The sequence below is a fragment of the Melanotaenia boesemani genome, chromosome 7, assembly GCF_017639745.1.
Source record: "Melanotaenia boesemani isolate fMelBoe1 chromosome 7, fMelBoe1.pri, whole genome shotgun sequence".
NCBI lineage: Eukaryota > Metazoa > Chordata > Actinopteri > Atheriniformes > Melanotaeniidae > Melanotaenia > Melanotaenia boesemani.
This window is the reverse complement of record NC_055688.1, coordinates 18806565-18821970: the sequence shown is the minus strand read 5'-3', so window position 1 is coordinate 18821970 and position 15406 is coordinate 18806565. Positions and strand designations below refer to the sequence as shown.

At 38.9% G+C, this 15406-nt stretch overlaps 1 protein-coding gene across 1 annotated transcript in view; it reads left to right on the top strand.

Annotated features, from left to right (window-relative positions):
- glra4a (glycine receptor, alpha 4a) overlaps positions 1-7599 on the top strand; it is a 67367-nt gene extending 59768 nt beyond the window's left edge. The window contains exon 9 of the mRNA XM_041991201.1: positions 6680-7599. Coding sequence (XP_041847135.1) covers positions 6680-6970 — 291 coding nt within the window. The 3' untranslated portion in view covers positions 6971-7599. The remainder of the gene's footprint in view (positions 1-6679) is intronic.
- The last annotated feature ends 7807 nt before the right edge of the window (positions 7600-15406 follow it).

Below are 15406 nucleotides of genomic sequence, written 5' to 3'. Positions count from 1 at the left end.
CAGTGGTTATTGAGTATTACAGATCTCAAAAGAGGAATACCCTAAAGAAGAGAGGGACAGAGTGGAGTCAAGTAGCTCCTAAAATAGTCTGTTTGAATGGAAGTGTAAATTATTGAAAGAAAAAGGAGCTGTCATGTTTGTGTGTGTTATATCAAAGCATGTTTCAGACATTTCCTTAAGACCCCAGAAAACTATCAGCTTGTGGACAAAAGAAGGCATGTCTCCTTTAAAGTTTTATTACATGCAATGTTCAAATGCTATATCCTTCTTTAATGGGGACAAACTTCAAGCCTCAGTGCATGATTACAATTTTAAAAAGTTGCTTTAGATAGATTGACACAAGCTTTTTCTTCTCAAATAAATGTTGTATATTTTCACATTAATGTTAAGATAATGGTTAAGCCAGATAACCATAGATACCATAGATACCTTGGACATGTTGAACCTGCTTCTGTCCACAGAACCCAGGACTGAGTGGTTAAACAATTCTGGTCCCAACAAGTTGTCAGGAGATCTATTTTATTTAAACCAGTGTAGTTGGAGCTGGCAAGCTTCCCAGGTGTGTTGCAGTGTAATAGTTGCAACACACCTTACTCAGACTTGTCCAGAACTTGATATGAAGCCCTGCAAAAGTCTTCTAAATACCCATTGATCTGAGTCAGATGTACTGCAGGGAAACTTCTAAAATATGCAGGGCCCTTGAGGACCAGGATTGAGAAACCCTGATCTAAAGCCTTCAGGACAGTGACTCTGTCTAGAGCAGGTGTGGGCAACGCCAGTCCTTGAGAGCTGCAGTCCTGCAAGTTTTAGACGTTTCACTAATTCAACACATCTGATTCAAATTAATGAGTCACTGAGAAGAACCAGATGAGCTGTGGATCCATTTAATTTAAATCTAGCATGCTAGAGCAGCAAAACATTTAAAATCTGCAGGACTATGGAGTTGCCTACCCTTGGTCTCGAGGACTGGACATCACTGGGTTAAAGAAAGGATTTACGAAAAAATGACCAACAGCTGGAAGTTTAGTACTACAGAGTACAGATCAATGCTGGCACACATCACAGGATTCTTTAAATCTATACAGATTTAGAGACCACACACTTGATGATAACAAAAGACACATCACACAAGATTTCTCTCTTCTGATCTTATAGTGTGTGTTGTTCACTACAAAGCACACCACACATTAACCAATTCTTCAGCCAGGTATCGGGTTCTTCACGCTCAGTTTGTATGCAAAGAGTTTGGATTGCCATTCCATTAAAACATAGAAACCTTTAACTTTATATAAACAGTATATTCACCTCTTCCATATTTAATTTTTTATTTTATGAGTTAATTCTTCAGGGAGACTTCGTAGGGAATTTGGTCAGCCCAGCACTCCATGCAAATTTTAATAAATTAAATAATAATTTTATAAATTATTAGAACGTTTTATTGCATTTTTTTTACTAACATCAACAGTAGAAAACCCAATGTTTTATTATAAAGTTCCAAAGCAAATATTTTTAAATGACCATGAACATCCATTAAGCAATCAGGCAAGCAACCGCTTGTTGGTGAAAATTTTGTTAAGGGCTGAGTGTTCTTCATTTTCTGTTATGTTCTATTATGAAGTTTGCAACTACCTTAAAAGTGTTGTTTTTGTATCATGTTTCTGTCAACCATATATACTTCTTAACTTAGAATGTGTTCCTAAATTATATACGGGGAGTTTTTTTGTTTTGTTTTTTTTCTCGAGGCATTTTGAAAATCCCATTGAATAACTCAGGCTGAGGGGCCTCCCAGACTCGCAGTCAAATTCCCAGTAAATGCAGAAGCATCCAGAGAATTTCCTGCACAGACTGCTCTTCTGCAAAATAATGATTTTTTTAAGGGGAAAAGACTTCCTCTGTCCACATCACTTGCACAATTACTCCCATTGAGAAGTTTGAGGTCACAAACCATCCATCTGAGAGCTATTGACACTTGACCAGATGTGCTGAACTGGAGAAAGGTTGTGAATCTGATGGAGCGTACAAATCCCAGACAGACAATCAATGTAATTACCCAAACTTTTGCTTGGCTCAGAAAACATCAGATTATTCAAACAGCCTTTGTATACTGTAGATTATCCACATAATCTTCAAAATTATGAAAAACTAAACTATTCTGCGATTTCCTTTACATAAAGAATTTGAACTGATTTTTCGAGGATTGCTAAGACTGAGACTGAGACTTCACTGAAAGCACTTACGGCATGTGCAATGACAATAAAACTGATTCTGATTTCTCTAAACAGTTCTCTTGAGTTGCAGATACATTTGATTTGAAGTTTGCATGAATATTATTTCCACTATTAACTTTATTAAACCAAATTCAGGGTCAGGGGGGCTGGAGCTCATCCCAGCAGTTAGCAGGTGAGAGGCAGGGTACACCTGGACAGGTCACCAGCCCATCACAGGACCACTCCTAGGGAGAATTTAGAGTCACAAGTTAATCTAACATGCATGTCTTTGGATGGTGGGAGGAAGCCGAAGTACCCAAAGAGATCCAACGCATACATGGGGAGAACATGCAAACTCCACTGTTCGAACTTCCCCCCCAGCTGAGGCTCGAACAAGTAACCTTTTTGCTGTGAGGCCTTAATGCTAATCACCACACCACCATGCAGCCCATTAACTTTATTAAACTTGTAAATTTAACTTTTATGGGTCCATTTATAACAAAAACATCAACCAAAGTTTGTCTTATCTAATAATAAATAAAGAGCAGTAATTGTTGTTTCAATGTTTCTACCTTTTTCTCTGATGGAGGATATCGGCAGTCGGGTTGGGAGTGTTGAGTCGTTGCGGAAAGCCAGTGACAACCCTGGTAACAACTCAGCCTACAGGAATCTGAGTCAGCACTGCAGCGCCTGTGCAAGGGTAAAAATGAACCCTGTGTCAACCCTGACCTTCCAACCCAATTTTTGTCCGTGCCTCCAGCCTTCTAAATTGAGTGTGTTGTGAAACCTTCATCTCAAACATGAATTTATCCCGGCACCTCTCTCACATCCAGACTCACGTTGTGCTGATCTCACCCCGTCTCTGTAGCCCTCTACTTCTGACCTTCTGTTCCACTATACAATTGTTATTACCAACTTGGAATTCTTGCCCTTTATTCTTCCCCAATCTGTGACCTGTTTAAAAAGTTCTTTCAGATTCAGCACACCTTTCCTCCAGTTGTTGTTTCCTTGTCAAAGTTTTGATCTTGTTTTTCAGGATACCCTATAAATGTTTAAAGTTACTAAAAATATGCATTACTTGTTTTTTGTTTGTTTGTATGAATTGTTTATATTACATAAAATGTGTAGTTTTAATTTAAAAAAATGTATAACTTGGGAAACCATTATTCTCTGTATTGCTGATAGTATTTAGTTTCAGCACCCTTTCATATGATGCAGAATTTATTGCAACGGTTTTCTCCGTAAGGTAAGGAGCTTACATAACTCTTCTTGGAGAAAGTTTAGTTACACTGTGCAATTTCAGCTGTATCACAAGTTCACTGTCACACTGTAACAGACATTTGATGAATTTAGCTAAAGCCTGGTACCCACATAACAATATTTGGGCTGTTTTTGTCCCGATTTTGCCTCCCCCCGACCTTGGATGGCAAACGCCCGGTCATCATGAGATTTCCCTGTCCAATCATCATTTGGTCTGTGGTGTGTTACGAGCCGATTTGTCCCGATAATCCACTCCGAAACGGGTTGTAGCCGACAATTGGGAACATTGAACATGTTTAATATTTCAGTGCTGATTTCTGAAGAACGCCGACGACTCGTGCATTGTGACTGCGTGGGTGGTGACATGGCACAGAATGTAGCCAATCAGCGAGCGAGCTGGCTAAGGAACAAGGAAGTAAATAAAGTCGTTGTTCACGCCGTCTCCAGTCTGTTATTTTTTTCAGTTCTGGCTTTTTCTGTTAACAATAGTCCCAAGACCACCACCATTCCCTCGTCCTATATATCCCCTTCCATGCTGTGTGTTGTGTTTTTCGATTGTTGCTATGGTTCTTCATTTTTTGCAGATTGTTGCTATGGTTCTTCGTTTTTTGCCGGTTGTTGCTATGGTTCTTCTTCTGTGTTTTTTGCCGGTTGTTGCTATGGTTCTTCTTCTACGTTTTTTGCCGGTTGTTGCTATGGTTCTTCTTCTACGTTTTTTGCCGGTTGTTGCTATGGTTCTTCTTCTACGTTTTTTGCCGGCTGTTGCTATGGTTCTTCTTCTACGTTTTTTGCCGGTTGTTGCTATGGTTCTTCTTCTACGTTTTTTGCCGGTTGTTGCTATGGTTTTTCTTCTACGTTTCAATGTTTGTCCGGCTCAGAGGACTAGATTGTAGATGAGTTGCTGGACAGCATCGTCAAGTGTGTGTTGTTCCGTGATTACATTGTCAGAGCACACCACACACAGTACGATCAAAACTGATTTTTTTATCTTCACGTGTGAGGTCTCGACCAGATAAAAAATCTCACAAGTTTTAAAAAATCGTTATGTGTGTACCAGGCTTAAGACATAGAGCAGGCTGCAACTGAAGAGAAACAGCATTTCTGAACGTCACAGAAACTGAAAGTAGCTGACAGAATAATATGATACAGATTATTTTTTATGGTTTTACTACTTAGAAGTTGGAATTTTCATGATGCATCTTTCTTGGCTTGATTATTGTCTCAACATGATGACATCATATGAATGAGACTTGTGCTGCTGCAGCTAAAGCAGTTTTGCCTCTTTGTGCCTCTTTTTGTTCTTTTTATACAATGGAGCCAGTATTGGTTTGATCAGCACATCACTCATGCCATACTCCTCTTGGTCAGTCGCACTGCAGGACGATGATCCTAAATATCTGGCATTGTCTGAAATTTGTTCCTGACCATCTTTGGTCATAAAACCATTAAAACAGCATTTTTAAACATGTCCTGGTGTTCAATGTAGAAATTTATTTTTAAGACCTTTCAAGCTGCTTCCTATAACTTTCTATTTATTGTAGTTTTAGGCTGATATATTCTCAGCAACACTTTAAAAACAGGTATTCCTAATATCTGACACCTGAACACAAAAACAGTTTAAAAGAAACTGAGAAAAAAGGGGGAAAGTAGCTTTATTTTCTTCAGATCATAATGTGATCATTGGATCAGGTTCAAGTGATCTTATGTCAACAAATCACTGAGTGTGTAGTCACTGCTTAGAGCACAATGATGAGCATCTGTTATCTGTAGAGAAACACACCATTAGACTTTAGCACATAATGTACTGTATCATTTAAGAAAGTGTGGGAGGGGTAATTAAGCTGTGCTGGAAAAGCTTTGACTCCCTATTGCACTGCTCTATGGTGCAGTTTATCATTCAGGTAACATAGTAACCATAAAGTTATTCACAACCAGGCAGCTGTGAGGAAGCTGTTAAGGGAAATTAAGTTAGCAACTTAGTTAAAACACTGATTTTCCGTGCTATTATATATATATGATACCTGCAGACTGGGCTCCATAACGATCAGCTTTATTTTCTTATCACAAGCAGATGCTATCAGCATGACATGTTGCAAACTTTTTTTAACCATAGGCATTTCGCACTCTATATATATCAACTACGGGTGCCTACAGGGTGGTAAATCATGAAATTACACATGCAAGGGAAAATGGCTGAGGTTGTAAAAGAATGGGGTTTAAAGGACAAATGCAAACGTAAGAGTTAAGTGGAGAAAAATATTAAATACTTTAGTAGCATGACATGTTTGACAGGAGTTCTTTACCAAGTTTCTGCAAAGAGTTCAGCACAGATCTGCCAGGGTCAGTAAACGAAACAGAGAGGTGGGTAACGGGGATCTTTCAAGGCTTTTCATGCCAACTACTAATCATCCAATTTTGATCCAAGATCTTAATTGTCTCCTGCTAAAGTGAAAGTCTGAGTGTCAGGGCGCTGTCAGAGTTAAGCTGTGCATCTATTAATATTCTCTTCAAAGGGCAGAAACAGTGTCTCATTCACTGTTTCAAAAAAAGCACATTTATCCATCACAGCGTAATAGCAAGTAATGTTAAGAAAACATTAAGAAAAATCTGTCATTCTGCAGAAGAGCTGCTGAGGACAGATGGAGGTTCATTTTTTTCATTAACTTTCAGAATGTCAATTTACTTTGTTTTTTTCCTTAAATGAAGATACCCTCAAAATGCTATCTTTGTTTTCAAACATAGTACCATTTTAGGCAACCTAAGGTGTATATGATTAGACATATTTTTATCCCTCTTCCTTGAAAAAGCCCTGCACTACCCACTAGCAGTGGATAATGCACTAGAAACCAGTTCACTTCACCAAAAGCAAATAAAGGCTTTACTGTTGATAAAAAAAAGGGTATGAAAAAATCTGAACAAGCCAGTCTTAGTAAAATGTAGAAAAAATATTTCTTAAAACATGTGACTAATCTTACACTTCCAATATCCTGGATAAACTGGAAAAGAAAAGAATTAAAAACATGTTCTTGTTGAATTTATTCAAATTGGTATATAATTGATCTGTGTATCGTCACTGTTAAAATGTTCTCCCTCTCTTGCCACACTAAAAACACATTTGGGAGTCAGCCACCGAGTGGAATGTAAAAAGCTGTATGATGATTATTATTGACAGCAAGAAGCTAATCCATTTTTCCCTTTGCTTGGCTCCACAGGAGGAGGAACTGATGAGGGAGAGCCGCGGCTTTTACTTTCGGGGTTATGGACTCGGTCATTGCCTGCAGACCAAAGATGGCACCGCTGTGGAAGGGGCCACAGTGTTCTCCCCACCTCCTCCAGTCACCATGTTTGACGGTGAAGTTCTTCACAAGCGTTTTGTGGACCGGGCCAAACGGATCGACACCATATCCAGAGCTGTTTTTCCGCTGAGCTTTCTCATATTCAACATCTTTTACTGGGTCACCTATAAAGTGTTGCGACATGAAGACATCCATGCAAATTTGTAAAAGCGCTCTTTGTCAGCATTAAATATCCCCCCAGAACCAAAACTGCCTGTGTGATCCACAATATATTACAATGAGGAAATGTGTCAAGAGGCGTCACTGTTTAAAATAAAAACTATGTGCTCAGGTGCGTCTTCAGGATCTCAGACATACAGTGATGAAGAGAAAAGACTAGGTTAAGCTACGCGCAGAGACTGATGTTTGTGATTGTTCTCACGTATCCATCTTGGTTTGATTCGCCTGGATCACAAGACAAAAAAATGATGACACTTGTGGGCTTTGTTTCAAGTGATGGATAAAAGAGTTCAGAAGCTGATGTTGATCCTGGCTGAATGAGATATTCTGACTTGAATTTTGACTCTACAAAGCTTTAAATGAATGTTTTTGACAATTAAAAAATACCTTTTTTTAAAACTACTTTAGATTATCAAAAGGGTACAGTTTTGTGTTGGGGGAGGAAGGGGTCTTGAAAAATGTATGAATATTCAATAATTGATCATTCAATTTAGGTATGTGTGACAAGAAATTATATAGGTGTACAACAGTGTATTAAAGTGTATATAAACAATGCTGTTAAACTGCACAAAGCACAAATGTGTATTTCCTTTTGTCAAAATTTAAATAAATTGATATTCTGCCAGGAAACCAGAAGAGATTTTGTTTTTTTTTTTAATCTGAAAATCTAATTGATTACTTTAGATATTGTTGTGCTTTTTCAACTACATAACAAATTGAGTCACAGACCAACTGCATCACACACAATTACTTTTCCATTTCAGTCTCTTAATAGCTCTCATCAGCTCAAATATCCCAAGAGAGAAAGAAAGCTTAAAGTAAAGGTGGAAATCAAATTTTCCCAATGAAAAAAAAAAAAAAAAAAAGTAGAAGTTGCAGATGTAAAACCGGTAATCAGCTCACATCAGCGACTGGGTCTTTGTACACTGTTGAATTGTATGAAAACAACCACATGCACATGGAGAGCTGGTGTTTCTTTCCCAGTTGAAGGAGCTACTTTGAAGGTGCACAAATGCAGGGATGTGGTGGTGGGGGAGGCATCGCCAGCGAGGGAGGACGAATAGGTTTTTTAATGGGAAATCAGAGGGTTGTTTTATCAAGTAATGAGTTTGAAAAGGGCTTGGTGTTCCTCTGCTAATGACAATGAATTCAGAGGGGCTGCTGCTGCCTACTGTCCTTTTGTGTGCAATCCTAATCAACCCCTCTGTATTGTGTGGGTCCCCTGTTAATGAAAAAGTATGCCAGAATCTGTTAGTGTTTTCATGCTTACCTTTGCTTCTATTCCATTATCACCCGCTAACTCATACATTTTACAGATTACATTTTTAACCTCAGTCCTACAACTACTGTAAGAGAAACAGAAAAAGTTGGTTGGATTTTTCATCTTGTGATCACAGAAATAAAAAAGAGGTTCCTGCTTATTGCCTCTGATAGCTTAAGAAAGGAGTAAATTGACGCGTTGACTAAAGGTCCTTACTTGCCCCTGACAGCTTGAGTAGATTTCTTAAACAGAATGTGAGGGCATGCAAATATCTTTAATATTGGTTGCTGCATGTCACTGGCTTTGCTTTTACCGTCTTTTAAACTCAACTCTTGAGGCATTAGTTCAGGATTTTGGGCAATGTGCTTATTTACTTTTTTACTCCATTTATTGTCAAGTCCATTTATATGCTGCTCATTCTGCAACAAATACAAAGATTTGAAAAGTGAAATGTCAACTGGTATCTGTCACAGTGACCAAGCTCAATTACCGTGGTTCCCAGTCTTCATGCAAGGTTGCTAGCTGTTGGCTTGACAAAGGGTTAGTACGAGTCTTTTCATCTCAAATAAAAGTACTTTTTTTCTTGAATGTCAAAATACTGTTACATGTTACAGCTGTGTAACATTAAGAGCTGCTCTCTTAATACGGCACATTTGCCTGACAGAGACTTTCCTTGTTATGCCTTTATTTGAACAAACCAATTTGTCGATGAGCTCATTTAAGATTTCATGACATGTCCAATGTTTTCCTTCCTTTCACAAGGAAATGCACTATTTCACACCTTTCGTTTGCATGGAAACGAGAGGAGCCTGGCTGCAGGGCTCCAATATGGAGACATTTCTGGTGCAGTATCCACTCTCAGGACACCTCCACCATAGGGCAAGAAGAAACAAACTTTACCACACCCTATCCCTCCCCTGGGAGGCGACTAGATGAAGAAGAACAGATTGAACACACAAGACTCTGCAACAGTGGTGGGTTCCTCTACAGCAGGGGTGTCCAGCTCCGGTCCTCGAGGGCCACAATCCTGCCGGTTTTCAATGTGTCCCTGCTCCAAAAGCACCTGACTCAAATTAATGAGTCATTGTGCAAAACTTAATAGGCTGTTGGATCTATCTGATTTGAGTCAGGTGTGTTGAAACAGGAAACATTGAAAACCTGCAGGACAGCGGCCCTCCAGGACCGACTTTGGACACCCCTGCTCTACAGCTTAATCTGCAAAACTTAAAATGTATGGCTTTTTTATGCTTGTCAGAAACATATCTGTTGTGTAAATTGCATTACATTTAAAGTAAGTAAGGTTAGTGAATGTTACAGCTTTGAACAGGTTTGGTTGTTTGGAGATGTTTAGGAGTTCATGAACTAGTGAGCCTGGTTTGATAAAACTGTTTAGCTCGAACTTGTAGCAGGGTTAGTTCAATTTCATCATTTAGGTTTTATTTTTGTTTTCCATTGACCCTACTTTCAGTTTGTCTTCAGAGTGGCTTTGGTCATTTCATAAATGCAGGCCTGGACTGAAATAAGTAGCGTTTACAACTAAGAAGCCTGCAAAGATCTTGTTGGACTGTTGTATTTCGTCTCAGCTGATATGTAGTTTCAACTATGTGTCATGACCAACGGCTATTCTGTCTTTTATAGATGAAGCCATCTATTTTGTCAAATGGAAAACCTGCAATTAAAAAAATGCAGAACCTGCTGCAACTTCTATCACTGTCTACTGTGTCCAAACTTTAATCCAACCATGTCATCCAGGCTCCAGCGTCACCTCCACGTGCTTATAGAAAATGCCATCCCCTTAGTAGGTAATTATTTTAATCAAAAAATGACATTTGTGTGTCCCTGTGTATGTTCTTGTTGGCTAATTATTTATTTATTTAATTTTTTAACTTTATTGTTGATAGATATCATCAATATTTATTGTTTTGAACTACTTGGTTCTAAATGCAGCTTTATTTTCAATTTTAGAAAACTTTCACAGTCACTGAATCCTGGAAAACTGGAAAGAGTGACTGGTTTGCAAATACAGGTAAAACTTTGCAGCAAGGGTTATTTAAATTTAACAGAACTGTGAAAACACACTGATCTACAAACTCCTTTCTTAGGATTTTCCAGAACAACCATATGAGAATGACTGTTGCATCTTTGTGCTCATATAATAGTTTAATAATAGTTTTTTATTAGTTTTAGTTTTTATTTCGTTTTGACTTTTTCTTTTCAAAGTCAGTTAGTTTTAATTAGTTTTTAGAGCAAATTTCCTAGTTTTTATTAGTTTTCGTTTTTTAAAAATGCTTAGTTTTAGTTTAGTTTTTATTAGTTTTCGTTTTTTTAAAAATGCTTAGTTTTAGTTTAGTTTTTATTAGTTTTAGTGTTAGTTTTAGTTTTTTGCTTGTTTTTTCTAAATTAGAGTATTTGCCAAGTGCAAAATTCAAAATAATCAGAATGAGCACTGTATAATAAAAACGTACACTTTTTAAAAACTGTATCAGGAGGAAACATGAACAGCCAACGACAAATCAAATACAACAGCCCATAAGACAACAGCCTTAAGTTAAAAAATGTGTGCAATGCTGCTTCTGAGCTAGTGTGCTAGCTAAAACTCAACATAACCAACATACTTAAGACACACAACAACATAACATTAATCCATTCAAGAGACAGTTTACAGTTCTTGGTAGCCAGGAGTCTAAAGGAGGTAAATCTGACTAATCATGAACAACCTGAAAAACCCAACAAACCCAACAAACTCTAGACCAGGGGTTTAATTCATTCAGATGAAACAATTCACAATTAACTACATAAAGAATTGAACTAAAGGTGCAGCAGCTTTAGAACAAATTACTGCATCTGTTTAACAGTACAGAACCTCACATGTTATACTGGACATGATAAAGCTGTGAATATTTTACATACTGAAAGTGAACGTGTCTGGTAGAACACAGAGCCAGCAGCTGGTTAAGATACTCGTCTATTTCAGCTGGAAGCTGATGTGCTTTTCTTTTCAGAATTAAAAGTTTAGTCTCCCAGAAAGACCAAGAGAAAATCATCCATGAATTTCTCCAGTAGGCTGGATTACTGTACTGGTCTTCCTAAAAAGAGCATTAAACACTCGCAGCTCATTCAAAACGCTGCTGCTAGAGTTTTAACCAGGACTAAGAGATCTGAACACATCACACCAGTTTTGAAATCTTTACACTGTTTTCCAGTTTATACTGGTTTCCTGTCAGTCACAGAATAGATTTTAAAACCCTTCTGATTGTTTACACCCCAGAACAGTTTAGGCCCAGAATACATCTGTGATATGTTCAGAGAATATAAACCTAGCAGAGCTCTTAGATCCAAAGACTCTGGTCAACTAGTCCAGACCAGAGTCCCGACCAGAGTCCCAACCAGAGTCCAGACCAGAGTCCAGACTAAACATGGAGAAGCAGCATTTAGCTGTTATGCTGCAAACAAGTGGAACAAACTGCCAGTGGAGATTAAACTTTCACCAAAAGTAGACATTTTTAAATCCAGGTTAAAAACATTTTTTTTCTCATGCATGAAATCTGCACGGTAACTTTTTAAGTCATCTTGCTTTTAATCATTTTAATATAATTTATGATTTTATTGTGATTCTTGCTATGTGTTGCTGTCTTTTATTATTTCTAAATATCTGTAAAGCTTTTGTTTTATGTAAAGCACTTTGAATTGTCCTGTACATGAAATGTGCTGTACATATAAACTGCTTTGCCTTCTATGCTAAACGTACATAACCTGCTGTCCAACATTGTAAACAAAAACTAATTTAAGCCTCTCAAATTCAGCTTTTCAAGATTTTGTGGGTGACTGTGTGTGTAGGTCTGTTTTTGCGCGCGTGTGTGTGTGTGTAACTGAGGGTGTGTCTGTGACTCACGTTCCCTCCCCATGCTGCTCGGCCTGGCTGAAGCTTATCAATCCGTGGAGGGGGGCAGAAAGGCTACCTGGTCCAGGTGCTCCTGGTTATCCTTCATGTGCAGCTTTTCAAATGGATTTTCAGAATCGTTTTTTTTCCTTCCACATATTGAACCACCTGCTTCTTCTACAAGACCCTTTATCTTTGACATGGTCATAACGAAAGAAACCCCAAACAGGACTCTCCTCGCTTTCTCCTAACTTTCTCCGTAGCATCACGCTAGCCGGCGCGGGCGGACACGCTGTTGACACGTGACGTCACGGCCGTACGACGCAGACACCTGAGGGGTATTGCACGAAACCAAGATAAGGGATTAAGCCGGGATATGTTGGTTATCCTGGCTGAATTTAGCCCTAAGTCGGTTTCTTGAAAGCAGCTCAAACTAATCCCGGCCAAGTTACTGTGGTGATTTATCCGCTGCAGCTAGCCTGCTCCAGACCAGGCTAACTGCTAAGATTAATCCTAGCGAGTCACCTGCATGTCCAACGTCAATTCTATGAGGAATTAATGTGTTTTACAGCATGTCCATGGTCTTCCTAAGTATGGCGCGTCATTTTAATCATCCAGTATTAAAATATTACATATACAGTCACTGTACATTTAATCCAAATCTGTTCGTAATCGCAACAGCCTTTTTATATGGATTCGAGTTGTAGTATTATTATTCTATTCTACAGTCATTTAGCAGACGCTTTTATCCAAAGCGACTTACATTTGAGAGTAAGAACAACACAAGCATGAATTCAAACAAGATGGACGTCATAATTAAGTGTTAGTCAGACCGCTTTTGAGTCCAGTTAGACCCAGGTGCTGTCGTGCAGTGCTAGTGCAGTGCATATAATTTTTTTTTTTTTTTTTTTTTTTGTCATTTTATTTAATTACAGGATCACGATTTCATCACACAATATCAACTTGGTCATAAGTGCATGATTTCATCAGGCCAAGTGTTATATTGCTATGCTAATGAAGACTGCTCGTCAAATTGCTGTCAGAGGTTTTATAAATATGTGTTTTATTGCGTTAATTGAGATTACAAAACACAGCGGATGAGGTTACAAAGGTGTATTCAAAGAAATCCGTGACGAGGGCAATGTAGAATATATAAGTCCAACTCCCCTTCACCTGTTCCCTCTTCATAATGGCTTGCCCTTTTTTGGAGGATGTGCTGGACGAGGAAGCCCCCATCCTCAGAAGAGCATTCAGACGTGAACGAGTCTTCAGGGACAGCTCACATCCCCTGGCCTTTGGAGATGACTATGTCATTTAGAGATACAGATTTTCGGTTACTGGATTTCCAGGTCCAGATTTCTGAGTGTCCGGCGTTTAATCTCAAGATCCTGCTCCATTCCTTGGAGCTTGCTCATTTTGAGTCTGCTTTTAACATCTGCCAGCTCTCTCTCTCTCTCCAGGTGCCCTGAATAAAGCGTTCTGACAGTTTGTGAAGTCTGTAAAGGAAATGTCAGTTAGCACAGCAGGATTTGTGCATAACGTAGATTTACTTTAGCCAATACTCACAATGTTACCAGGCCGCTTAGGAGACTGTGCAGCATCCGGGTCCTGCTACACATTTTCTATTAGCACCACATCCCTGACTTCATATCCTTCATGGAATAAATAAGCAGGCCAATCCCATAAAACTGACATGCCTCAAGCCTTCTGGACTCCACTGACACAGTCTCCTCATCTGCAGATGTGCATTCTGCAGCTGCAGATGTGCTTCCCCCTGCCGTATACATGCAGCGAGAGGACTTGGATTAAGATTTCACAGAACATACCAAGCCTGTGATTTCGAGACACTGTACTAACCGGATCATCTTCTGGTGGCTCCAAAAGTGTAATTGTGTTCCCAGACACTGCAAGGTTATCCCAAGTCAGACACTATATTATATTTGATTGTGTTCCATGTGCAGTAGAATTGCAGTACGTGATGTACCTTGTATGAAGCGGACAGTTTCTGTGGCTGGGACAGAGTCAGTTATTGTCCCTCCCTGGATCCCCTCCATCACTGGCCTCCCTTTATTTAAATGGAGGCCAGTTCCTCTGCTGGAGTCACATCCTGGCTTGGTGGGCCGCCCCCTGTGCCAGTTCTATAGGCCATTTTTTAACTGCTACAATCATACAGACATTGAACATGTCAGCAGACACCTCATCTATTCACCTCATTTGTTCACGGTTATCTACTTTGGAGTCACTTACCAGCCTGCAAAATGTTCTTAAATTTAATTTTTTCTTGCTGCCAGGTCCTTTTATGGCCAGACAGGTTTGTCCTTTATGAAGGACAGAAAGATAAAATAGATAAAAACGTTACATGAGGAAAATAGATTAAATGACACATTGTGGATAATTGTTTGCACCTAATCATACTCTACATTTCCTGAGTAACATGCACCTGCTTGTCACTCTTAAAGTATACAACAGTTAGTGGATTTGAAAAGTAACTCCTTTAATTGTAGCCTAATTATGACGGTTCCAGTGGAGCACTGTTTATTAATTGTACAGTTTTTGACTACTTACGCATTGAGCCGGTCGGCTATTGTCTGCCAGGCTCTCTCGCGTTCTTTACTTATGGCATTGGTATTGCCTTTTTTCCTTATAATATCCTTAACTTCGTCAGAGAACTCCGTCAGGAGCTGTTGTTCAGCGGCCGTGACGTAGGACGCGCGACTTTTATCCATTTCCCCATCGGTGATTCTGTGAGCGATCGCGAGGTCTGCTTCAGTGTGCCGTGCACACGCACTTATCCCAACTATCTTCACCTGGCTTAACCTAGCCGCACCTTCTCATCCTGGCTCAGCAAACGTGCAACCAATTAAGCCAGGATAGGCCGCGCAAGCTAGGTCAAGCTGGGCTTGCTTAATTATCCTGGATTTCTTTATTCTGGTTTCGTGCAATACCCCTCTGGAGTAAATACGGCAAGAGCGAAGTAAACAGATTTCATATCAACCCCGAGGCCTTATGTATGAAATAAATTTACAAAAAACGAAAACGAAGGACATTTTTGCTTTAATTTTAGTTCGTTTTAGTTCGTTTTGTAAACATAAAATACAGTTTCAGTTAGTTTTAGTTTTTTAAAAAACTCGTTTTTATTTTTATTTCAGTTAACGAGAATGTTTTTTAATTTTAGTTTTCGTTTTTTTCGTTAGTTTTCGTTAACTATAATAACCTTGGGCAGGACACAGTCTGGTTAAATACTGCTGACAGTAAACCCGTTTATATTGAATAGTTTTTATTT